This window comes from Cupressus sempervirens, chromosome 7 (genome assembly GCF_028749045.1).
Source record: "Cupressus sempervirens isolate cs-2001-9-10 chromosome 7, ASM2874904v1, whole genome shotgun sequence".
In the NCBI taxonomy this organism is placed as follows: domain Eukaryota; kingdom Viridiplantae; phylum Streptophyta; class Pinopsida; order Cupressales; family Cupressaceae; genus Cupressus; species Cupressus sempervirens.
The window spans coordinates 506,074,648-506,100,599 of NC_143124.1; the positions used below are offsets into that span (position 1 = coordinate 506,074,648).

At 34.2% G+C, this 25,952-nt stretch overlaps 2 protein-coding genes across 2 annotated transcripts; one reads left to right on the top strand and one right to left on the bottom strand.

Moving 5' to 3' along the window:
- The first annotated feature begins 1,868 nt into the window (after positions 1 to 1,868).
- Positions 1,869 to 4,505, top strand: LOC149547745 (protein BIIDXI-like). Its single transcript, XM_089791812.1, has 3 exons — positions 1,869 to 2,018; positions 2,122 to 2,619; positions 3,536 to 4,505. Exons 1-3 carry the CDS (start codon positions 1,940 to 1,942, stop codon positions 4,054 to 4,056), a joined length of 1,098 nt encoding a protein of 365 aa, XP_089647938.1. The 5' UTR covers positions 1,869 to 1,939; the 3' UTR covers positions 4,057 to 4,505.
- Positions 4,506 to 18,708: 14,203 nt separating this feature from the next.
- LOC149547746 (protein DUF642 L-GALACTONO-1,4-LACTONE-RESPONSIVE GENE 2-like) lies at positions 18,709 to 21,307 on the bottom strand. The gene is made up of 3 exons (XM_089791813.1): positions 21,179 to 21,307; positions 20,579 to 21,076; positions 18,709 to 19,470 (listed from the first exon to the last, which is right to left on the bottom strand). Exons 1-3 carry the CDS (start codon positions 21,255 to 21,257, stop codon positions 18,950 to 18,952), a joined length of 1,098 nt encoding a protein of 365 aa, XP_089647939.1. The 5' UTR covers positions 21,258 to 21,307; the 3' UTR covers positions 18,709 to 18,949.
- Between the last annotated feature and the right edge of the window lie 4,645 nt (positions 21,308 to 25,952).

Below are 25,952 nucleotides of genomic sequence, written 5' to 3' on the forward strand. Positions count from 1 at the left end.
GATATAAGCCATAGAGATGTGGCAGGTTAAGTCATTTTTACAAAATGAAAGTAAACAATTTTTTCACAAGATCTGCTTTGTAGCAAATTATTATGATTATCTCGTAAAATAAATATCAACAAGAAACATTATAAACTATAATAGAATGCAATTTTTTCTGCATACAAAATGAGAACTCACAAGAACCATGGCTTGCCAGACAACAAAATAATTGAGACAAGCAGAGAGAGGCGATGGACAGGGAAAATGATTTAAAAAACCAGATAAAGTTCTCCATTAATGTGAAATTTAATGCTTATGGTGGTGGACAAGAAAGATGATTTAAAAAATCGGACCATTGATGCAACATTTAATGCCAAAAGTGTAAAGCAATTGTTAGACTTTTAGATTTTCTTTCTAATTTTGATTTAGAAAATAGATTTTTCTCCTTGCGTTTTTTGATAGCTACCAATAAAAGTTCAAATAATTAGTTATTTTCTAATTTGAAAAATGTGTAAAAATAATAAACTAGCTAACAAACTTTGGCAATAGATTAATTCTTAAATCTTATTGGTTAAAGAAATTAACCAAATTAACTTTTATGCATTGAATGAATGCATAAGTATTCGTGCCGTAGGCAACAACTAACAACAAATGCACAATTGATACAATACTTATACTCTAATAAAGTTCTCTATTTATACTAATAAAAGTTCAAATAATTAGTTATTTTCTAATTTGAAAAATGTGTAAAAATAATAAACTAGCTAACAAACTTTGGCAATAGATTAATACTTAAATCTTATTGGTTAACAAAATTAACGAAATTAATTTTTATACATTGAATGAATGCATAAGTATTCTTGCCATAAGCAATAACTAACAACAAATGTCCAATTCATCCAATACTTATACTCTAATAAAGTTCCCCATTTATACTAATAAAGTTGCATAATTACTCTAATCACAACCCCTTTTCTATAACCCACTAAAGAAAATGTAATTAACAAAATCAAACACTAATTGGAAGGTATTAGCATATGGTGTCTTCCCTAATCTTTTATTAAAAAACTTGCCACAATTTGCAAAGTGAATTTACACATGGGAAAACCCTCTGAAATAACCGACTTACTTAGCTTCATATGATTCATTTTGGCGCCTACCTATGTCAATCACTATGACTACTCTTGCTCTTTCCAGCTGCTATGCTATTTTTGCGCTTGCCCATGTGAAACTCCATTATCCATCTGATATTGGAGCCCACTCTGATCGTTGTCCATAAAATCATGTCGGCGGTACATTCAAAAGGGAAAACAATTTGTTCCACCTGATGACGTCTCCTCAGATTCTTTATTGCAATGCATCCGGCGTGAAGGCACATGTGCCTGTCTGAAAATTCAATAACTTTTCCCGCAACTGTTGTGAGTTTACATGCTCTCCGTCCAACACGTTTGATGGAAAATTTGAATCGACACGCAAAAGAAATCTGATATGTTTAAGCCCACCTCTCACGCAAATCAAAGCATGTTCGATTTTAATACTGCAGGGCACTGACAGCGGCGACGTTACTTGAACAGAATTTGAATTTTAGAAATGTAGTTGGAATTTTGTGGTCTGGCATGCCGGACAACTTTACCCATTGTTTTTAATAAGAATTTTATTACCTTTTATGGAGGAGGAAATGTTCGATGCTCCGTTCGAAGAAACTGGACTGATCTCGATTTCCACAATCCCAAATTCCAAATGGTGATTTCCCGTTGATGTCGGAAGCAATCAGTTGGCAAGCGACAGAATATGGCGGACCCACCTTCTTCTTCTTGGTTCCTTCCCTCTGCTTTTCTAAGGGATGGGAAACTGTATAAAACCCCACTCAATGCTCAGATCTCTGCAACAAACAATCTGCATTAACCCAATCGGGCTAGTCTCCACACTACATCTGAAGGGAAGCTCACTGTAAAAGATGCTGAGATTTCTGCTCTCTGCTTTTTTTGTTACTGCATTTCTTTTTGGCATTAGTGCAGCGATCCCCATTAGAAATGGTAAGGGTTTTACTAGTAGTACTGTGTTATGTGTTCAGGTTCAAATCTAAGCATGGATTGAAATGGAATCTGATTTCTTTTACTTGTGATGTATGATCCACAGGTTTGCTACCGAATGGGAACTTTGAGAAGGCTCCGAAGCCCTCTGCCCTGAAGGGCACACGGATCATAGGCTCAGATGCGCTGCCCTTTTGGCGCATAGAGGGGTTTGTGGAATACATTGCAGCTGGGCACCGACAGGGGGATATGGTGGTTGTAGTCCCTCAAGGCGCCCGCGCTGCAAGGCTGGGGAACAATGCACAGCTGAGGCAGAGGGTGGAGGTGAAAAAGGGATCTCTCTATTCTCTCACATTTAGTGTGGCTCGAACCTGCTCCCAGATGGAGACACTGAATGTCTCTGTTCCGCCTGCAGCTGGTATGTTGCCGATGCAGACAGTGTATAGCAGCACTGGGTGGGATTCGTACGCCTGGGCTTTCCGCGCAGCTTATGATATGGTAGACATCATTCTCCATCATCCAGGTGTGCAAGAGGATCCCGCCTGTGGCCCTCTCGTCGACGCCATTGCCATTAAAGAGCTCTTCTTGCCTCGCTATGCCAAGGGTAAGGAACTTCTCTTGCTCTGTTCTTTTTTTATTCTTTTTTTTGGGTAAAGCTTGTTGAACATCTGAAATGCTGTTTGATGTATGGAACTTCAGATCTGGGTACATTTTGTTTTCAATGGTCATGCATTGTTTGCTGTTTAAAGCATTGAAATACGAAATCCTGTTGTTTGGGTAAGCAAGTTCTGTTGCTCTGTTTAGTTTTGGATAAAGCATAGACAGCTGAAGTGCTGTTTGACGTATGAAACTTGAGATTGGGTAGTTTTTGTTTTCAATGTTCACCCATTGTTTGTTGTTCAAAGCATTGAAACGTGAAATATTGTTGTTTCGGTAAGCAACTTCTGTTGCTCTATTTCATATTAGGTGAAGCTTGTTGAGCAGCTGAAATGCTGTTAAGTATGGAACTTGAAATTTTAGATTTTACTAAGCAGTCACTTGTTCTTTATAGTTCAAAGCTTTGAAATCTGAAATTGCTATGTTTCCCTTTGGATCAAGTCTAAACAGCTGAAATGCTGTTTGAAGTTTGAAACTTGAATTTGGCTATAATTTTTGAACAGTCGCACGTTGTTTGTTGTTCGAAGCATTTTAACCTTAAGACTGTTGTTTGGGAGAACATCTTATGTTGCTCTGTTTCTTTTTAGTCACGCTCAAACACCCAATAAGTGTGAAACCAGAAATTGGATAGATTTGCTTTTTAAACAGCCTCACATCGTTAGTGCTTTGTTGTTTAAAGCATTGAACCCTGAAATCATGTTGTTTGGGTAAGCAACTTCTGTTGCTCTGTTTACTATTCGGTAAATCATAAACAGCTGAAATGCTATTTGAAGTCTGAAACTAGAAATTGGGTAAGCTGTTTTCTAAACAGTCACACATTGCTTGTTTTTCGCAAACCTGAATCCTGTTGTTTGTGATCACAGGAAATTTGATAAAGAATGGAGATTTTGAAGAGGGGCCTCTAATTTTCCGCAACAGCAGTTATGGCGTTCTTCTGCCGCCCAATGTAGACGACCGTAGGTCTCCTCTGCCCGGATGGATCATAAGCTCTCTCAAATCCGTCAAGTACATCGATGCTATGCACTACGTGGTGCCTCAGGGCAGAAGAGCGGTGGAGCTCGTGGCAGGCAAAGAGAGCTCCATTGCACAGATTGTGAGAACAGAGGTGGGGAAGGCTTATCTGCTGAGCTTCACAGTAGGAGACGGAAGCAATGCCTGCAATGGCTCCATGATCGTTGAGGCTTTTGCAGCAAAGGAGACTGTGAAAGTGCCCTACGAATCCAAGGGCATTGGGGGCTTTAAGAAGGCCCAGCTAGCCTTCAAAGCAGTTTCTCCAAGAACGAGTGTTGTGTTCTTCAGCACATTTTATCATATGAGGAGTGACGACCTCAGTTCATTGTGCGGGCCTACCATAGATGATGTGAAGCTGGTTTCACATCATTAATAATAAACTACACTTGCCCTCTCTGTAGTTTGTACCGTTTTACCCATCTACTGCCCATGAGCAGATACTAGTGCCGTATAACATATATTATAGCGTAGAACCTCGTGATTATTTGGGGGAAAATGAATCCCCATATTCTGTGATGAGATGAAGAATGTATATGGAGCACGGAGTTATTTAGTAATCATATGACCCAATAATAATAAACGTCTGGTTTAGCAGAAGCTCTTTGGAGAATTAAGCCTCTCTAAACGCCATCCTTATGCGATGGCAACCTCTGTTCCCACAAATTAGGATTCAATTTTGGAAAAGAGTTGGTATCCAGACGCAACTATAGAGCAGCTTCAATAGTCATGGAGGCATTACTGTTGCCATATAAAAGTTATATTATCATATAGACAGTATTTTTAAATATTTTCAGGAAATATCTTATTACTCTTTTTCGTCAATTACTTTTAGAGGCTTGAAACAACCCAATTGATAGACGTGGAAGAGCTAAATTTATAGCTCAATCCATATGAGATTATGAGATTATAAGATCTATTTTAGCAGTATCAGAATATAAACAAACCATCTCTTGATAATGAGTGTTTTCTAATTGTTTTCATCATAAAAAATAAATAATAGTGGGAAGCTCGCAGCCATAGGTTTTTTTTGGGACATTAACAACTCTTAAATGTATATTAGATTGAATAATTTTGTTGTTGCTCTTTTAATTTGTTTATAGCTATTATTTTATCCTTTAAATTATAATGAGAAATGTTGTGAGATTTATCATGCAAACAAGTATCAAAAAGATTTATTTGATGCCTACTTTAAGGGGGTTCCAATAATCTAGTATTAAACTCTCTTCAAAAAGTTGCACAATTAGACCAATATTTTTCATTTGATAATAGTTCTTAGTCGATAGACTATTATAGGTGGACATTTCAGCCCAAAACTCTCTTTTCAAAGAAACCAAATACCATTGGTTGTATTCCTAATTGAAGTTGCTCAATGAACAATCAATGTGAATCTCGTATCAATCTTCAACATCGACCATATTTATTTTGATATTTCAGATGTTTGGATCCTTATATATCTCAACAGATCTTTTATTGATCTCTGAGATTTGTATATTGATTTCTTTCAGGTGGATATTTCATGGAGAGTTAATTCACCATAGATGTTTCTAGCTGCCCGCACCTTCTATAAATAACTTTCGTGAAGGATTTAAACAATATTCGTGAATGGTGTAAACAAGATTTGCTTTCAGTAACAATTGGAAGCTTGAATAATTGAGTTGCTTTGTGAATTGTCCTTGTCAATTAGTTAACTCCATGAATCTTGAGTAGGCAGGATGGAGTGCCATTGATGCCTCCATTTATCTAGGGATTTTTGTGCACTTATGTTGTAAGGCCTTTCCAATATTTATTTGACTAGAATGTTTATGTACCTAAAATTTGCTAGCTTTGTTAGCCATAGCTTTTGGAAGCGGCTTATTACCCCTTTAATTGCCTTGAATAAATCTTAATTCAATATACAATTTTTGTTTACAAATTGCATTCTTTGTTCAAGTTTACAACATTAATTATCTAGAACAAATGTTTGCCAAATTTGAAGGAAATAAACATTTGAAAAACTAAAATAGGAAATTTGGAAGTTGAAATGTCGTTATCCTTTAAATTACCTTGAATTAATTTTAATTCAATATGCAATTTTTGTTTACAAGTCATGTTCTTTGTTCAGGATCAGAATCTTTGTTCGAAGATCACAACATTAATTATCTGAAACACTTGTTTGCCAAATAAGAAGGAAATAAATATTTGAAAAACTAAAATTGAAATTTGTCATAATTTCTCTATTTTGGTTTGTGATATGAAATCCTCCGTGGACATGCATTTTTTAAAATTAGTCTTCAAAAGTCTCTACATTTTACTTATGATTGAAGGATGCCAATTTTGGAAAGTAAAATTATGCAGTAATTATCGTAGTTGCCTAGGGTGAACATTATTGGTTATTATTTGTCAAGTTTCAAGCTCAAGATGATAATACCTTTCTACATTTCCTCTATGGTGTACATCCCCTCTATGATAATCAATATGAGATTATGAGATAATCAATACTATGATGTTTCTTTCTTTTATCCCTTCTATGGTGTAGCATTATATCCTTCTTTTTGGATATGGGATGTTTGCATTTTGTGCATGGCTATCGATTTTTTCTTATGACTCATCCCTATATCTTTCAATATTTTGTTATATAATCCATCGTAGATCTCTTTTCCTTGTCTCACACTTGGGGGGCAAGAAGCTTTGTATTTTCTTTATCTCTTTTTCTAAGGATTTTAGAAAAATGTGTCCACTTATACCCCTCTTTTTCTACACAATCTTGGTGCACTTACCCCCGTGCTAAGGCATCACTCACACTTCCACAATTGCCTGGTGGATCTTGTGGGGGATGCCACTGCTGCTTGCCTTGACCACTACTACTCCTAGCCTATCTTTAAAACTAATCATGAGGAAGCAAAGGTCCCAAATCTTTCCTAGGAGGTTAAAGAGCGAAAATGAGAGAGAGGGAGTGATGGAGAGAGAAAGAGAGAGAGACACTTGTTTAGTATAATAAATAACCTAATCTCTCTCTCTCTCTCTCTCTCTCTCTCTGACACTTGTTTAGTATAATAAACAACCTAATCTCTCTCTCTCTCTCTCTCTCTCTCTCTCTCTCTCTCTGTCTCTCTCTCTCTCTCTCTAACCTTGTGTAGTAGTAATACAAAACTCGACTGGGTTTTGAATGCATTTTTTATTTTCATAAATCGATCAAGTTATTTGAATCGAAAAAACCTGATCAGGCTATGGCTTGGAGATAGCCTAGGGAAACAATCCAAAGGCTTGGGAGACTATTTTTCTTGTAATGCCCCAACAAGGAACCCAAAAGAAATTAACCTAAAGTTTTACTAAGTTTGTCAAACATTTTTTTTTTGAAAGATAATAAACATCGGATAATACAATGGAAGCAATAACAACAAGAGATAAAATAGCGAAAGCAATAACTCACATACATACAACCATCAAAATAGATTACATCTCCTATGGGTTCCATGATGTTGAGTCACATGTAAAAGTCTATTAATATTAAATCTAACACATAACCAAAATCCACATCGTGGAATAATCACAAATATGAATCCATTTAAATAATATACAATTATATAAGATGTCACTTGGCAATGATTAGAAATGCTTAATCATCTGCTATAGAAGTCACAGGATATGATAAGCTCAAAGAATATACATCATCAATAATATACATCTCATAAGATCTATGATAATCAAGTACAATACAATAGAATAAAATCGTCTAACATAAATATAAGATAAAATAGAAAAGAACATCTGCACAAGCACATCCAACGGTCAGATCTCAATGGTATAAGAAAATGCAGTACCACCCGACCTCGTGGAACCTAAATGGCTCACTCCCACTACCTTGAGGAGATAAACTCAAGTCCCATACATATATCAAAACACAAGTCATAACCAACATTTAGGTCAAGGAAACACCTGAAAGCAAACTATCTCAAAGGGTACCGAGACACAAGTATCATCTAAACCCAGCGACAACAAAGACACGTACGAAATCTACTATGTAAGTGGGCAAGTGTCACCGCATGAGCCAAATTTAAGGTTACTTGAGCAACCTCTATGGAATTCAGCCCCCTAGTGTCTCTATGCGGCATAAGTATCCTTTCGTGCAAACAAGACATACTAACGAGTAAACTCTAAGGTTACCCTAGTAGTCTCTCAAGACTTTGACCTCCTAGTGACTTTATGTGGCATTGATATCTTATTAGTTCATTTTACACTCATTTAATGAAATGCTATCACTTATTAAAACAACCTAGAATGGGTTACCCAGACAACCTCTTTAGGGCTCTGACCTCCATTGCAAGCCACTTCCCAACATGACACACAAATAAACTACCCTAAGCTCAACAAAAGTAGAAGAACTCATAAGATCATAAAATACACATGACACATCACCATTGTTAGGTATAAAAGATCTTAACCATAACATCTTAGAAAAAAAACCCTAATCCTCTGGTAGACATCCTAATTTGGTCAAAGCTAAGTCAATCCCGAAAACCCAACATTAGCAAACCACACATCAAATAAAGTACATACAATGTAACTTTCATAATTCATTCACTTTTGAGAACACAACAGTTTAATTTTCACTGTGGTTTCAAGTTTCCATTTCGTTTTCAAGTATTACAGTTTGATAAGGTTCTCGAGTCCACATGAGTCTTAACACTCAACAAATCATAAAAAGTTGTTTAAACATTGATTCATCTTTCAATTCGTTATCAAAACACAAGATTCAATAAACAACCAGGTTACAATTTTCGTCTTTTCAAAGTATTATATTTGTTAAGGGTTTTCGAGTTTACAAAATCTCAAAAGGACTTAACAATTCATATAGAAGTCATTCAAATATAAAACCCCATTATTTTATAAAAGAACTATTATTTTAACAACACCAATAACCCTTAAAATTTCTCCAAATTTAAAAAAAAATTATTTTATTTTCAAATTTTAAGAATAACCTTATATTCAAATCTTTTAATAATCATTATTAAAACAAATAACAATTACAATATTACTAAAAATAATAACTTATTAGATTAACAATAAAATAATACTATTTCTTAATTAGAAACTCCAATATTATAATAAAATTTATTTAAAAACTATTAATACTGTAAAATTAAAACATTTTAAAAAACTATATAATAACAAAATCACATAAAATATATTTTTTTTAAAGAAAAAAGATTCTAAAAAAAAAACTTTGAGCCATTAAAGGCTTTGGCAATCGGCGATATGCCAAGGCAACTACGACTATACTTGACAGTGCCGACTTGCATGCAACAGGTACAAAAGGGGAGAATGGGGGGTGGGAGGTGGTGGCCCCGTCCACACAATTTGCATTTTAATATATACATATTTTTAAACAAAATAAAACACAACACAAACCCCCATTAAAAAATGCCAGTCCACATTTTAATTGGGAAAGTCATAGTACTATATATATATATATATATATATCATAGTAAATTTTATTTACTGTGGTAATTTTATATTATGCATATATACTTTTATTTTAATCAATTTACACAATAGATCTGATAGAACAAATGTGAACAATCAAACAAATCCGTATATAACATTCTTGGTTTCTTTTCCAAACCTTACCTGATTTTAATCAATCAAATCACGATTACAAGATTTGAAACAAGGGTTTCAATTAAATTAAAGCATTCAGTAGACATTATAAAAAAAATAGATAACATTAAATTTCAACACGAGGATTTTAAAAAGATGAAATTCATACACAGACGGTTTCCAAAACGAAGAACAATAAATATGCAAACAAGGGTTTCAACCCAAAGAAATTCTGAACACAGAAACACAATAGACATAGCGAAGACAAATATTTTCAATGCAATAACTACTGTGCAAAATTCACATGATCTTGCCTGGATTTGATGCTAAATAATGAATGCACAAAGCATGCAAGAATTTTCCTTTTCTTTTGAAACCCCTCTTTTCGAAAATCGGCTCCTCCAAACCTGTGTGTGGAGAAATGAACTCTAATTTCCTGATAAAGACTTTTTCTCCCAAATTAGGGCTTTGATTGAGCAATCACGCCAAAAAGCCCTTTTCCTTTATTCTTTTTATTATTTTAATTTCATGCACAAGCTTTATGCAATTTAATTAAAATAAACTTTATTAAATTAATGCTTTCTCACTCTTATTAGATTACGAGACATTTTTAATACAATATTTATTAATTTAACTAATAATATTATTTAGAGTCTATTATTAAAATGAAACTCCTAAATAAATTAATATTAAATTAAATAACTATTAATACGTCAAAATTAGAACTTAAATAAAATCTTTAAATTTAATTCTTTGATTTAATTCATTTCTCAATTAATTAAATATAACTAAATATTAAATATTCTTTTTAAATTTTCATTAAATAATCTTTTAATGTGATTTAATTATAACTGAAAATCACACCAGGCCCACAAAACCAAATCCAAGAACTCAACTGAAGACAAAACACAAATTCAAACTCCAGGGTCAAAATCACGAATTCATGTCGCTTGACAAATTCAAATGGGTAAACAATTCAGATACTTGTCCAACTTTCTAGGACAATTGGCTTAGGTTAGGATTTGGACTCAAGAATTATCTCCCCACTTATACCATTGAGATACCGCAATAGGGTACACTCATCCTGGCAATTTAGGGAAGTCGATACTTGGTACTTGTAATCTGCATAAAATTCATGCATGTACATACTCATATATTCTAAACTAAATAGGCAATAGCGGGAAGTGGTGCATTGTGTAGATCCCAACTAGTAAGTGACTACGAATCCCTCCCTCAACTAGATTAGGAATGTCAATCATAAAGTAAAACATACATGTACACCATACAAATGTAAGTATGGAGTAAGTATCCATAGAAACTGCATATAAACCATCCATCTACTATCATCATGAGATAACTAAAAATCACTAAATAAACATACATGAATCATCGTCAAAATAATCATAAACATATGAAATAACTAACTCAAAACATATATCAACTAAATATGAAATACATTTAATCTAAAATGGTAACCAAGTACTGATAATCATAAACATAAACATAAAACAGGCCTAAAATAATTTGACAATATAATCAGAAAAGTCAACTAGGGGTAGGCATTACATTCCCTCCTTTTTTTCCTTTAGACATGTTTTCATCTTCTAAGACGAATTCTTGTCTTTGTCTTCATTAGGTATGCTAATGGTGAAGTGGATATCTCTAAAATCACCACCATAATCTTACATGTCTTTTTAGCTTTCTAATTCTTTTTTTGGACAACATTAACATTGCAAACTTTGCTAATAAGTTGAGAAATGTTAAAAGTTGCTAATAAGTTGACAAATGTTAAAAAGAATATCAAAAGATGGAATAAGGATACCTTTGGGAACATTTTTGACAATAAGAGGAAGATTATTGAAGAACTTAAAGAGATTTAGGACAATATTCAGGTAGAACGGTATGTGATAGTTTCAAGGGAGGAGGAGAACCTGAAGTTAATTAAGATGCATGATATTATCACCAAGGAGGAGATGTATTGGAGACAACAGTCTAGAAAAGTGTTCTTGAAGGAAGGGGATCAGAAAACTAAGTATTTTCATATGACTACTTTGAAGCATAGAATGGTTAACAAAACTTTCAGACTTATTGCTCATGGGGTTCCTACTAAGGGTGAGGAGATTATTAAAAGGGAAGCTATGGATTTTTTTAGTAATTTGTTGGAAGCTTATCCCAATCTGGATAAGGATAAGCAAAATTTGTTTCTTGATTGTATTCCAACATGTATTTTAGATGATCAAAATAAATTCCTCATTGTTATTCCTTCTAATGATGAAATTACCAAGGCTGTCTTCTCCTTTGATGGAGATAAGGCTCTTGGTCTTGATGGATTCCCTTTCTTATTTTTTCATAAGTATTGGTTTATCATTCAAGAGGATGTTTGTAATGGAGTTAAGGAGTTCTTTGGATCTAGAAAAATTCTCAAGGAGTTCAATGGTAGTTTCCTCACATTGATTCCTAAAAAGCCCAGTGCTGATTGCATGGATCAATTTAGACCAATTAGTCTTTGTAACTCTTTTTATAAAGTTATTTCTAAAGTTCTAACTCTCAGAATCTTATCTTTTCTTCCTAATTTGATTTCTAGACAACAGAATGGGTTTGTTCTTAACAGGCAAACTTTGGATTCTATCATCTCGGTGCATGAGAATATTCATTCCCTTACTATGTCCAAGAGAGAGGGGTTCCTTACTAAACTTGATTTATTTAAAGCATATGATAGGGTGGATTGGAATTTTCTAAAAAGAGGGTCGGAAGCTTTTGGGTTTAATAAGAGATTTTTGGAGTTGGTCCTTATCTTGGTTTCCTCTGCCACCTTCTCTGTTCTTGTCAATGGATCTCCAACTCCTTTCTTCTCGGCTTCTCATGGGTTGAGGCAAGGGGATATACTTTCGCCTATCCTCTTCATTCTCATGGTTGAATGCTTAGGTAGATTTGTGGAAAAAATGGTGTCTAGGGGGGTTTTGTAAGGCTCAAACCTTCGTCTAAAGATCTTACTTGCTCCGATCAACAATTTGTGGATGACTCTATTGTTATGGGAGAAGCTTTTGTTAGGAATGCGAAGAACATCAAGAAAGCTCTTAAGTATTATGGGCATGCTTTTGGCCAAATTATCAATTGGAATAAAAGTGTGACATATTTCATCAATGTCAATGACAATAGGAAGAATAAAATTAAAAGAATTATTGGTTGTGAGATTGGTATCCTTCCAGGCTCTTATCTTGGTTTACCCCTTTGTCTTGACCCACTTGAGATTTTTTCAAGTTCACTGATTGATAAAATCCATTCTAAGTTAGCAAGTTGGAAAGGCTCCCTCCTTAGCCAGACTAGTAAGGCTATTGTTCTCAAATCCACTTTATAGAATGTGTCGCTGTATGCTTTGAGTGTTTTTAAGATCCTTAGAAAGTTTGCTTTGGCAATTTAGAAAATTCAGAAACTTTTCTTATGGATGGGTATGGAAAAGAAGAAAAGATTGGCTTTGATTGTGTGGCAGAAAGTTTGCATGCCTATCAATAAAGGAGGCCTTGGTCTTAGAAGGATTGCTTCTATGAATTATTCTTTAGTTGCCAAGCTTATTTGGAGATGGCATAAAGAGGAGGGAGAATGGAGAGACATTTGGAATGAAAAATATAATAAGGAGAATCAAGATTTTAAACTCTTCCTTAGCAATGAGACTTTACAAGGGGGTTCAATGATTTGGAAACAAGCTCAAAAAAATAAGCAGATTATTAATAAAGGGGTAAGATGGAAGGTGGGAAATGGGAGAACTATCTTTTTTTTTTGGATGATCTCTAGATTCTTAATCATACCCTTAGTTCTTATCAGAGATGGAATGGCTTTATGGAACAATGCAAGAACCTTTTTGGGATTTTTATTGAAGATTATTGGGAGGAGGATAACTGGGTTAACCTCAATATAGTGGATAATAAACTTAATGATCTTAACAAGATTATGAATGTTGTCTTTTTAGTTTACGAGGAGGATGCTTTGATATGGAAATATAATCCCAATGGATTATTCTAAGTGTCTTTGATGTATGCTAATGCTTTTAAAGAGCATCACGAGCCTTGCTAGGCCAAAGCTTGGTTTAAAGGTATGACACCCAAGGTTAACATATTTTTTTGGATTCTTTTGTAGGATAGAATCCTTACCACTAACAATTTTTTGAAGAGAGCTTTTAACCTTGTCAACAAATGTTATCTTTGTAAGGAAGCAGATGAATCAGTTAACCATATGACTATTCATTGTTCTTATACTAGAAGATTATGGGAAAAGATTTGTGGCTTGTTGAATATGATTTGGGTTGTCCCCCTTACCATTCAAGAGCTTTTTAATGGCAAGAAGCCTCCCTCTACTAATACTTTGGTTATGATGTTGTGGGATTTCATCCTCCCATTTCTTTGCTGGAATGTTTGGAAGGAATGAAATGATAGGGTGTTTAGGGGCAAGGAAGCTAATTCTGGATAGTTGTTCTACAAGATTAAGAATATGGTGACAGAGAATATCAAATCTTGTGGAAAAGGGCACCAACCTCATAATGCTTGGGAAGAAACAATGATTCAGAATTGGAATTTGAATGGTCTTAGTCTTGTTCAAAATGGTCCTAACCTCGAGGATTTGGCTAGATGGGATTGTCCTCCTAAGGATTGGTGTAAGATTAACTTTGATGGGGCTTTGAAGGGCAACCCAAGAATGGCAGGTTGTGGTGTCATCATCAAGAATATGAATGGGGACAAATTGGGTGGGATGGCAATTCCTATTGGGGAACAAACTAATCATGTGGCGGAAGCAAGTGAGGCCCTATATGGTCTTAGCTATGCCAAAAGTTCAAATTTGAATAAGATTTGGCTTGAGGGGGACTCCCTTAATATTATAAATTGCCTTAATAAAGTTACTAATCCTTCTTGGACTATTAATAATATTATTGGCAAGGCAATTGATCTTATCAATTCTTTTGAAAATTGTGTTGTCACCCAAAATTGTAGAGAAACTAATCAAGTTGCTGACTAGGCTGCTAATGTGGCATGCAAAAGTCATGAAAAGTTATTTTGGAATCAAAGTGATATTATTCCTATCGAGGGGCTTTCCTTGATTGAGCATAACAAAGTTAGAAGAAAACAAAAAAGTTTAGTTAATGATGAATATGTCATCGATTGTGATTTGGGTAGGATTGGGAAGTGGTGGGTTATTATGAGTCAGAGAGTGTCCTATTATTCATTGCCACACGGATTGTGGGTCTGTTTTCTCACCAAAATCCTTTTCTAGGATTTTGACAGTGGTTTTTACTTGCAGTGGGTGTTTTTGAGAACTGAGAGCACTTTTTTTTAGCTTGGAGAAAATGGGAGATAGGAGAAAGAGGATTGAACCGATGAGTTGCAAAGAATAGAAGAAGAAGAGTGAGATTTGGGACATTCTGGAATAGGATAATTTTACGGGATTTATGGGGAAGCTGAAAGGTAGTAACCCTACTATTACCTGCCAATTCATCAAAACATGGAAAGATGAGAGTATTTTAGTGGGTAATCAGAGAATGGAGGTTTCTAAAGACATTATTGTTGAAGCAACGGGTCTTGACACTGAGGGTATCAACTTCTATTGGGATAGGAAGCTTTCAGATCAGATGGTTGAAGAGTTTGCAAATACGATTAAGGAGCGCAATAGGCTGGTGAAAATTGGTAATTTATACTTTAGCCTTGGCTCCATTTCTCGCCCTTGGAGGTTTGTCATGTTTGTGGTGATTGAATATCTTACTTTAGATGGCCACTTTACTAAGATATATGGACACCAGTTTATGCTGGTTAACCATTTTAGGCATAGGGTTAGGCTTAATTTACCCTTCTACCTTAGGCAATCATTGGGTAACACTATTTTAGCCATTCAAAATGATCTCAAGGGTGATCATGCTTGTCATGAGGGTTTAATGGTTCTAATTATGAACCTTTTGAAAATAAAAAATGTGGATAGATCTCGTTTGAGAAAGAAATCTTTAGATTGTGAGAGGATTTTGATGAGGATACAGAGGATGAGGTTAAGAAGAGGAAGAAATGTGATCCAGAGAGCTTTTCTAGGAAGAAAAGGAAGAATAAGGAGATTGATTCTAAACAAGACACTGATCCTAAAGAGGAGCAGGAAGAGGGTATTGAGAAGAAAGGTAGATTAGGAAAGGTTTTTGGAACCAAGGGGAAGAATGTAGAAAGGGATTTTGTTCCCTCTGATGATGAACTCCTAATTAAGAGGATGGGGAGAAAAAGGAAAAAAGTGCTTGCTCAAGATTTGGATGTTGATAAAGGGTTTAAGGAGGCTTTGATAAAGGGTTTAAGGAGGCTGAATTGGATAGGAACAAATAGGGAGGGCATGAGGATTACCCTGTGCATAATAGGGATGAAGAAGACTAGGGGTTTTTGAAGGGTATCTTTGGCAACCCAAGGTTCATGATGAAGGATATTGGCAATATGAAGCAGTAGATGTAGGACATCTTGAGAGAATTTGATTAGCTCAACAGAACAACTAGGGGGGAGAGAACTCTAGGTCAGCATATTGACAGACTGTCTGAGGTTATTGGCAATGTTGAAGAGGTAAAGAATTTGATGAAACATGTTCCACCACTTGAAGCCAAGAACAAAAATTTGGATCAGCTGAGCAAAGACCTTCAAAAAATATTGGATGGTTTGGACAATGGAGTGGGTAATTTGGAGAAAATGATTAAGGAATTGGCTGATCAGAACTACACTATCTCGAAGATAGTGGCTAACAATTTAACACCCTTTTGAAGAAGCTTGAACAAAGTAAAGGCCAAGGATCCAAGGATATGAAAGAGGACCAAGGTCCTAGCAGGCGTATAAGGGCTAACTCTAAGAAGAGAGAGGGTGTGGAAGCGAAAATGTTGGATGATATGAAAGCCTTTGTAGAAAATATGAACATCTTGGTAGACCAAGCGACAGATCTTTTGAAGATGTTGTAGTTGTCTCAAGGTTGTCTTTTTTCTTTTCTTTTGTTGTCTTTTTATGCATAGTTGTATCTTGGCCTCTTATTTTTGGTGTGTTTAGTCTACTCTTTTTTAGGTTATGAGGCTTTATTTCATTTGAGCTTCTCTGCTCTGGTTTCTATGATACTTTGTACAAGGTTTCAAGTCCTTTAAAACTTGTTTTTACATAATCAAAACATTGTAAACTTTAATTACTTTTACCAATGCCTTGACATTCTTGACAAACATACGTGTACCTTTTTTTTAATAACTATTGATATACAAAACCAAATTCAAAATAAATTAAATATTATTGTTCTACACTTGATTATATACATTTTTTTTTTGAAAGTTCTCATTTTCAATTATTTTGATGCAAGTTATGCTCTGCACACAAAAATGTACCAAAATTTTAGGATGTAGTCTATTCAATAATTCATAACAAAAAAAATACTCATTATAAAATTACAAAAAAATACACAACTTCTAGATATGACTCTTAACTATCATCTTACCAAAGGGATATGCAAAATACTAAATATAACTATGTCTTTTGTGCTGCACACGAAAACATCTATGTTATGTTTTCTAAAAAAACCAGGAACTATTTTTGTGTGCGTAGGGTTTGACCCACCTAATCTTATCCATTTTGTAAAAACTCTAGTAGTTTAGAAACTAGATTTAGAGTACTACAATTTATATATTTACACATCTTGTCATTTTTAGTGGATGACCCTCAAATGTCTCGTCCAAGTTCAGGTTTACTTGATTTCAGAAAAAAAGTGTCCACTTATACCCCACTTTTTATACACCATCTTGGTGCACTCGCCCTCTACATTGTCTACATTGATCTCAACACTATAAAAAGATGTCATCCAAAGGTGAAAATCATCTAGTTTTCATTCATCTTAGTTGTATGTTGTTAATTTGCATTGAGAAGTTTTAATTGTTTCGTAGCTTAATATTACAATCAGTAATTGAATTCCTTAGCTTTCATTCATAATTCTAGTTGCATATTTGCAATGCATTGATTTAAATCCTCCATTCTAAGATTGCATTGTTAGTGATCTAGGATAAGAATCTAAGAGAAAAACTCAATTAGATCATACTCTTCTTAGATAGGTAGCAATGAGATGTTATTTGGTTTGCTTTTATATTGTTTGAATTTGAATACTAACCATATGAATTAATGCCTTATTAAAGTGTTTGTGTTTGCAAATACAAGAGAAATTTTACAACCACATCAATAACATTTTAAAAATGACATCTCTAATAATGGATTGAATTTTAGTTATTGTCAATAGATTTTTTTTGGATGTATTTTGTTGCGTATCTAGAATTTTGATAAGTTTTTTTTTATGTTTTGTACTTGATTAAAAAATTTACTCTTGCTTTTAGTAAAAAATTTCTTTGGGTGTTTGAATTTATGGCGAGTCTTACAAGTTGTCTATTTTTACATGTGGAACAGTGGATGAGAGATCAAATAGACTAATAAATGCACCAAACTGGATTGAAAAGTGTAAAGAGAGTGTTGTGATTAGAGTTGACAAAGTACTAGTAGTTGTACATTGTTAGGTAACATTAATATAAAAGTATTTATTTAAATGTTAAACAAGTAGTCCAAAAGTTATACACAAATTGACAATATTAATAGTATACAAATTTGATAGATTTGACAAGTTCACATTAATCATACATAAGAGAGGATATATTGATAATAAATGTTTGTTAACATGTACATGTTGCAATGATTATCCATTACAAACTAGACGTTGCGTTTATATATGTGATATGCAATGGATATATATAATTTTCACACACTCTCAATTATTTATCAAAGGTGCTTTATTTTAAAGTCAATACACTAATTGAAACTTTATTTTAAAGTCAATACACTAATTGAAACAACTTATACTACATTAATTAGAATAAAATACATAATATTAATGTATAATTGATATTTTGGGTTTGATAACTAAGTGTTTTAAAATCAACAAACTTATTGTAAATAACTTATACCATGTTAATTAGAATAAACTTTATTATATCAATGTATAATTCATTTTTTGGGTTAAAGAATAAAGTTCTAAGTGTACAACTATTGATTCCATGAATCACAAAGAGCCCACCAGGGATCAAATCTTGCTGAGTGTAAGACTCTGACATCATAAGGGATGAGGCCGGGATCATGCATCGGATGATTTTGATGGCGTGGATGCCCCTCAGTCCCTGGCTTTGAGCCGAATAGGTTTCAAGCACTAGTGGGCCCCTATGGGGTTCCTAAAAAGTTTATGTGGTGGCCTCCGCTGGTTGGTAGCTCACAAAGTTTGTGCCTCACTGAGTTGCCTTTAACCCTCCATCAAAAAAAAAAAAGTAATTTTATTTTAGTTCTTGAACTTTTAAATTTACCATAATGACCGTTGAACCCACACAACTACAACTACTGAAATTGTGAAATGTGTGAAAAAAAAAAAGCACCAACAAAACTAAAGTTTTAACGAAAACTCTATAATAATAGATGAGGAAACATCTATGCGAAATACATTGTAAAAGCTAATGAATCCATTTGGATACAGGTACAATCTGCTTCTATAGAGAAGCAACACCCAACAAACATATTAGCTATATATATCTGACACAAGCAGAGCTATATATATTAATACAAGCCTCTCATCTGCAATGTGGATGCCAATGAAACAGAGCCAAGAAGAACCAATCAATGATGAAGTTAATGAGCAAGAAGAAGCTGGACATCGTCAATGACTGGTCCACACAATGAACTGAGGTCATCACTCCTCATATGATAATACGTGCTGTAAAACACAAGGCGAGTCCTTGCAGAAATGGCAGTGAATGCCATCTGAGCTGACTTGAATCCCCCTGTTCCCTTCGATTCATACGGCACCTTCACAGTCTCTCTTGCGGCGAAGGCCTCGACGATCATGGATCCGGAGCAGGAATTGCTTCCGTCGCCAACCATGAAGCTCAGTAAATAGCGTTTCCCCACCTCTGTTCTCACGATCTGTGCAATGGAGCTCTCTTTGCCTGCCAGCAGCTCCACGGCCCTTCTGCCCTTCGGAACAGAGTAGTGGAATGCATCAATGTATTTCACAGATTTCAGAGACTCGATTATCCAGCCGGGCAACGGAGAGTTTCGATCATCTACATTCGGAGGCAGCAGGACGCCCATGGATGAATTGCGGAATACCAGTGGCCCCTCTTCGAAATCTCCGTTCTTTATCAGATTACCTGCAACAGAGCAATTTAATGAGCCGGGAATTCTTTAGTTGTTCAGATTGTTAATGTATATACAGCATCATTAGTTTACTATATAATATTTGAAAACGACATTCATTCTATCAGAGTGGTCGAGGGAATTTGTCAGATCTCATTTTATAGCACATGTTGAGGAATTTTGCATCTTGGTAGATACGCTACCATAACTTTCAACTTTTGAAGGTGTCTATTCCATCAAAGTTTTTCGAACATATATTTCTCGCACCAATTCTATTTTAAAATCTTGAAAGACAGATAAAATTTTTACTATTGCATTCATACCTATCCCACAAAAGTCACCCATAACATGATACTATTCTAATCTTATTTCTTCTTGAAAATCATAGAAGATTTATGAATCAAAAAGTACACTGTCATGTATCTATTCTATCAGTCATTTAAAAGCATGAATCTAGTTCTTATTTCTTATTTCTTATTTTAAAGATTGTCAAACTCTTTTATGATTCCGATCTAATCTCTTGTTTTAAATTTCTAAAAATTCTCGAATCTAAAACATTGTATCATTTGAACTATAGATGCCTATTCTGCCAAAGTCATATTACATGATTCCAACTAATCTTTTCTTTCAAATCTTATAAGATGCATTCTACCAAAGTCAGTTTATGACATGATTTTGGTATTATCTATGATATCATACTTCATAGTTTAAATTTTCATAGTGGTCGAACAAAAAAAAATTGTCGATTGTAAGAAAATCCTAAAACACCCTATCATCTGCAAGGATAGGTATTCTACCAAAGTTATCCAGATTTTTGAATCTTAAAAGATACATTCAACCAAAATAATCCACAACATGATTTTGAAGTCATCTTATCTATCATATTATATCTTATAATCTTGAATCTTGATAAATGACCGAATCAAAGAAAACATACAGTAAAATCCATTCTCAAAATTAGTATATCAAACAAATTCCAATCTACGAAAACATACCATCCCTCTCATCGACTATAATCATCCAATATCAACTTTCAAAACGAAACATTTATAAATTTGAACCATATATATTTAAATCCCCGCAAATGTTTGTATATTTTAAGACCAAGCAAAGAAAAATTACCCGTAACATAGCGAGGCGGAAAGAGCTCCTTGATGGCAATGGCGTCGACGAGAGGGCCACAGGCAGGATCCTCCTCGACGCCCGGATTGTGCAGAATGATGTCCACCACGCTCTGAGATGCATGGAAAGCCCAGGCGTACGAATCCCACCCACTGCTGCTATACAATGTCTGCATCGGCAGCTCCCCTGCCTCCGGCGGAACAGAGACATTCAATGTCTCCACTTGGGCACAGGTTCGAGCCACACTAAACGTGAGAGAATACAAAGAACCCTTCTTCACCTCCACTCTCTGGATCAGCTGCGCCTCGTTGCCCAGCCTTGCAGCGTGTGCTCCCTGAGGAACAACGAGCAGCATGTCTCCTTGCTTGTACCCAGACGGAATGTATTCCACAAACCCTCTGATCTTCCAGAAGGGCAGCGAATTCGAACCGATGATCTCCGTTCCCTTCAGAGCCGAGGCCTTCGGAGCGTACTCGAAGTTTCCATTCATCAGCAGCCCTGTCCAAAAGTTCAACATTTATCAGTCACATTATAATGTCTATCAATGCAAATCACAAGGGGGAAAAACAGTGAAGAAATGGGCGTAATCAAATTGCTTACCATTTTTAATGGGGGCTGCTGAACCGAAGCAGCAGAGGAAGAGGAGGAAATGAAATACAGAGAAGGGGAGTTTGATCATCTTGAATTGGAGAAGAATCCGATTGGATTTGAGGGATTGGTGCTGTGTGTGTTTTAGAGTAGAGAGAAGGCCAACTTATATGGAGTTGGAATGAGTCCAGAAGCCACCGATCGCCTGTCGACATTGAAGAGACATGTGCTCAGAGAGAGCCCAATCATCAGCTTTTCATGATCGACGACCCATGCATTAAATATCCCCTGGCCATGGCGATCATAAAAGCTTAGCTAAAGATGTCAGATAATTCCTTTCTGAAAATTTCCACCGGTGATGTTTTATGGGGAAGCGTGTCACACTAAATGATAAGATGAAAAAGCTCAACATTGAAAGGTGCAGACGAATAGAAAACGGTGGTTGATTGACTAGGTCGGTGATGCCAAGGTAGGACTACAATGAAGAGGTAACTTTCTCCTCTTGTTTTTGGAGATTCATAACTGTAATTATCATGGAGATTTTTATACGAAGGTTATTTATGAAATTGTTATTATTATGTTAATTTATTTTATTATTATTATTTTGCTGTCAGATTCCTATAACTTTCCTATAACTTGATTTTCTATAAGTTCATTAGGAACATTTCAAAATTATGCGGAGACCAAAAGTGTATTTGACAATATGAGATATTTTATTTATATGTTAAAGATGTGATTGGAACTGTTTTAAAAGAAAGAGATGCAATTAGTTTAATCATATTTTCAATTAATAGGTTTTCATTTTAGTTTAGTTTAGTTATTTGAGATTCTTAGTTTAAGTGTAATATCATGTTTTTCTATTAATTGTTATATTTTATAATATTAAAGATACTTGACCAAGAGTTTAGATATAGGAAATATTATAAGCAAAAAACAAGATAATTCATAATAAATAATAATAATTCTAATGGAGATTCTCCACGGAATCTTTTAGCTATCTGATACAAGAGCACAAGTCTTATGACTGAACCTCTTTGGCTAAGAGCCAAGGATTGGGGGGTATCTATTCAATCAAGTTTGCCAGATGCACGAACCAACCTCATCCCTTTTCAATGTCGCAGCCTTATACTCAAGAAGACTTGATCCCAAGTGGGCTCTTTAAGAATCTTTCAACTTCACCGGTAGACCAAGGGCCCATTAAAATACTCAAAAAAATTATGTTAAGCAATCAAAATGTCAAATATGTTTATATGTAACTTATATTGTATCTAAAATGATGGTGAATTTAAGATCCCATTTTTTTTTTTGGCTAATGACCCAATGCCTTAAATTTCATACATTCCAAAAGTCCATACCACACTCTCTATACTTGAGCTAGTGAACCCCTTAAAGTTAAGCTCTTCCAAACCAATATTGACCTACCATGTGTGTGTTGCATTTGTGTTAACCTACAATAGCTCGTTTGCTTCTATAACCCATTAGTTTATTCAAATCTCCTTGCACAACAAATAGTATTAGCAAACAACTTTGGAAACTATATAAAGAATAATTTATTGAACTTTGAAATACTAAAATATATTGCATTGAAATGAAAATGTTGAATTTAATGATGTTTTTATATTATATTTGAAATAATAATTGCATTCAAAATTCAAGTATAATTCATCAATGTTACAATGTCTCAAATTAGCATTCACCTTGATAATCCATGTCAAACTCCTCTTTACTTGAGCCAATGGAATCTTCAAGATCAAGCTCCTTGAAACCAATACCAACCAACCATGCCTATGTTTTATCTTCATCAATCTATGTTGGTTCATTTGCCTCTACATACTGCATGTTTGTAGAATTATTCTTGTATGAAAGCATAATGCACTAGCAAAACACAAAGGAATATGTACATATACATGCACTTCTCTACTCTCCTAGAGGTAAGTCAATTCCTCTTAACATAGTGGATGAAACAATAAGTAACTACTTCCTCTTAATATAGTGAACAAAATATTTTAGTAAATCACTTCTCCTTAACAATATGTGGAAACCAAATACTTGAGAAAATAGACAAATAACTAATATGGTATTCAAAGTATTATGCATAATAATTCACAATAGAATTTTGGGTCATTTGAAATTGGATGAGCCATAGTCTTTATATTCATCTAGGCATATTTTTGATAATCCTTCAAAGTGCCAAATATTATCCACTTAAATATTACTTAATAGTTTAAAGGATGGGAAAACTATAGTGTACTTTGCACCAACAAAATAGGTTCAACCCAAAACTAGTTGGCACATTCATGGTACAAAGAGCTTTAGGACTAACACTTTTTCCTAAAGTTGAACTAGCTTGATATCATTTAGTCATAAAATTCATTCACCTGGTTAATTTGTATGATAAGGTTCCAAGAAAAACATCTCCAAGTGGGAGAGTTTTTATCAAAACACTGGCACCCAAAATAAACTATACAAGAGTTCAACCCCCTTATTTTAGGTAGATAGAACACAAAATCAATTCAACTAGAAAAATTTCTCAAATCAAGAGTATTTTCATTAAAAAACAATATATCATTTAATGAACTTGTTTAGAATCTAATTTTTTTTTTTAAATACAACTATTTTGGTTCAACAAGGGGGAAGCGTGCTTGCAAGAGGCAGATGTTATGGATGGTCATGAGAAGGTCTTGATATTTATTGCAAGTACGTTATTCTAATAAAAAATGAGGATGTCGAGCAAAGTTTACAATATTATAGAAAACATTAAAATATATAGACACTATAGGTGACAATCATCTATAAGAAGGTATAGTTTTTTACTATAAAAATAAACAAACAAAAGCCAATGGCTAATTATTTAAGTTATGCAATTTTGAGTAAACATGACTTTACAAAAATTCAAAAGTTAAAATTTGTTAAGAATGTTTTTTTCCCTTCATGAACTAGGCTATCAAGTTATCGACCTAAACGAAAAATATATAAATATTTATTTTTTCTTTATATTTTTTGTTTTTCTATCAATTTCATATTTAAAAGGGTGACAATTTATATTACTATCTTAGTTAATTTTATCAGAAATTAAGATTACTAACATAAACTACATTAAGAGGGCTACAAGATCATTCATTTGTATTGTTTTTAAATTAAAAATTACTCCCTCTTAGGTGGAACAAATAAAATTTGTACATAGATGCTAGCCATGTCTTTTATAAAAAAGTGACACAATTTTGAACTATCACATTATGCTGAATCATACATTTTCTAGACGCCCTTTATGAACAATACCTTCACTTCAACATCCTCTACAAATGCAACTCTTCAATCTTTCAAAAATTCTACTTTGGGTTCAATGCATATCACAATTATATGGCATGTTATGTTTCTTTGGGGTCAACAATAAATGATTGCTTGAATATGTTTATTGCAGAACCACCATGTGAGTCTTTCTCCTTTATAATAGCCCTCATTTAATCAAACATGTACTAACAATATATGTTCATACACTTCTTAAAAACTTGGTATGTATGTTTGCCCCATACCTTGTACTTTTGAGGGAAAGGATAATGATGGTAACAATGTATCATACTATATCTATCCAAAAAGTGTCACTATTCACCAACTCCTTCATTTTCCTCCACTAATCTAACATAGAATTAAGTCATGTTTTCCTCTTTATTTTCATTGCCATTAGTTTCAACACCTATTGCAACTCAAACATAAATTTCAAGTGAATAAAATATGATGCATTTATAGAATCTATATGTTTCATAATTCTTTTTTTAAAGGTCTTATAGAATCCATGAAAATTTTGAGGTTAAACTATATATAAGAATCTACATATCTCTAGTTTCCTTAAGCACAATTCTTCAATCCATCTATTTTTTCACACATTTTTGTGTGGTTAGTGTCCATACACCATTATATTATATGGAACAAAGATCATTTTTTAATGATCATTTTTATCAAACTATGATGGAAATTTGGACATTGTAGCATCCAAAACTATAAGCACTTACAATTTTGTTCCTTAGCTAGGCCCTATTTTAGTGTCAAAGGGTTTTGAGCCATTATACTTGATTACACCTCAATTTCAAGCTTATTTTTAATTTCCCCATATTCAGATGAACTCTTAGTTTAGTTTTTAGCCTTAATGACCTCATAAAAGGTGTTTTGGAGTATATGGTGTGACCCAATTTGCCTCATACATTGGCAGGTAACTCTTACATAATAAAATGCCCCAAATTGAATTAGTTATTGTTCTTTTAATTTTGGATGGGATTTCAATTTCTTATTAAGGCCACCTACAAGCTTTGAGCTCGTAAATGGCTAGGAGAGGTATAAGTATAAGGCTACCCCCCTCATTTTGTGGTCCATGTCTATCAATCCTATCAAAATGCAAGTAATTCAAGCATTCAAGGACCAATAAATTCCATTCAAGCATCAAACATAAAGCATGGAAGATAAGGATTGTTGGTAATGGGAAATAAGATATTGAGAGGTTGGGGGGGTTGAATCAGGATCTCAAACTTTAACTTCAAAACCAAAATACTAAATTCACACTTAATTCATCTCATTCTTTAGATCTAACATTTTAAACTATAACAATGAAACATAAGTGAAATACATCACATCCATGAAAGATTCAACACATAACAAAATGATTTGGTAACCCAGAAACACTTCAATGCGAAGGTAAAACTGGGGTGGGGATGAAACCCACAAATCATCACTATTGCAACAATAAAGTTAACCTGTTAGGGTTACAATGTTTGATCATAAGATATGATCTACC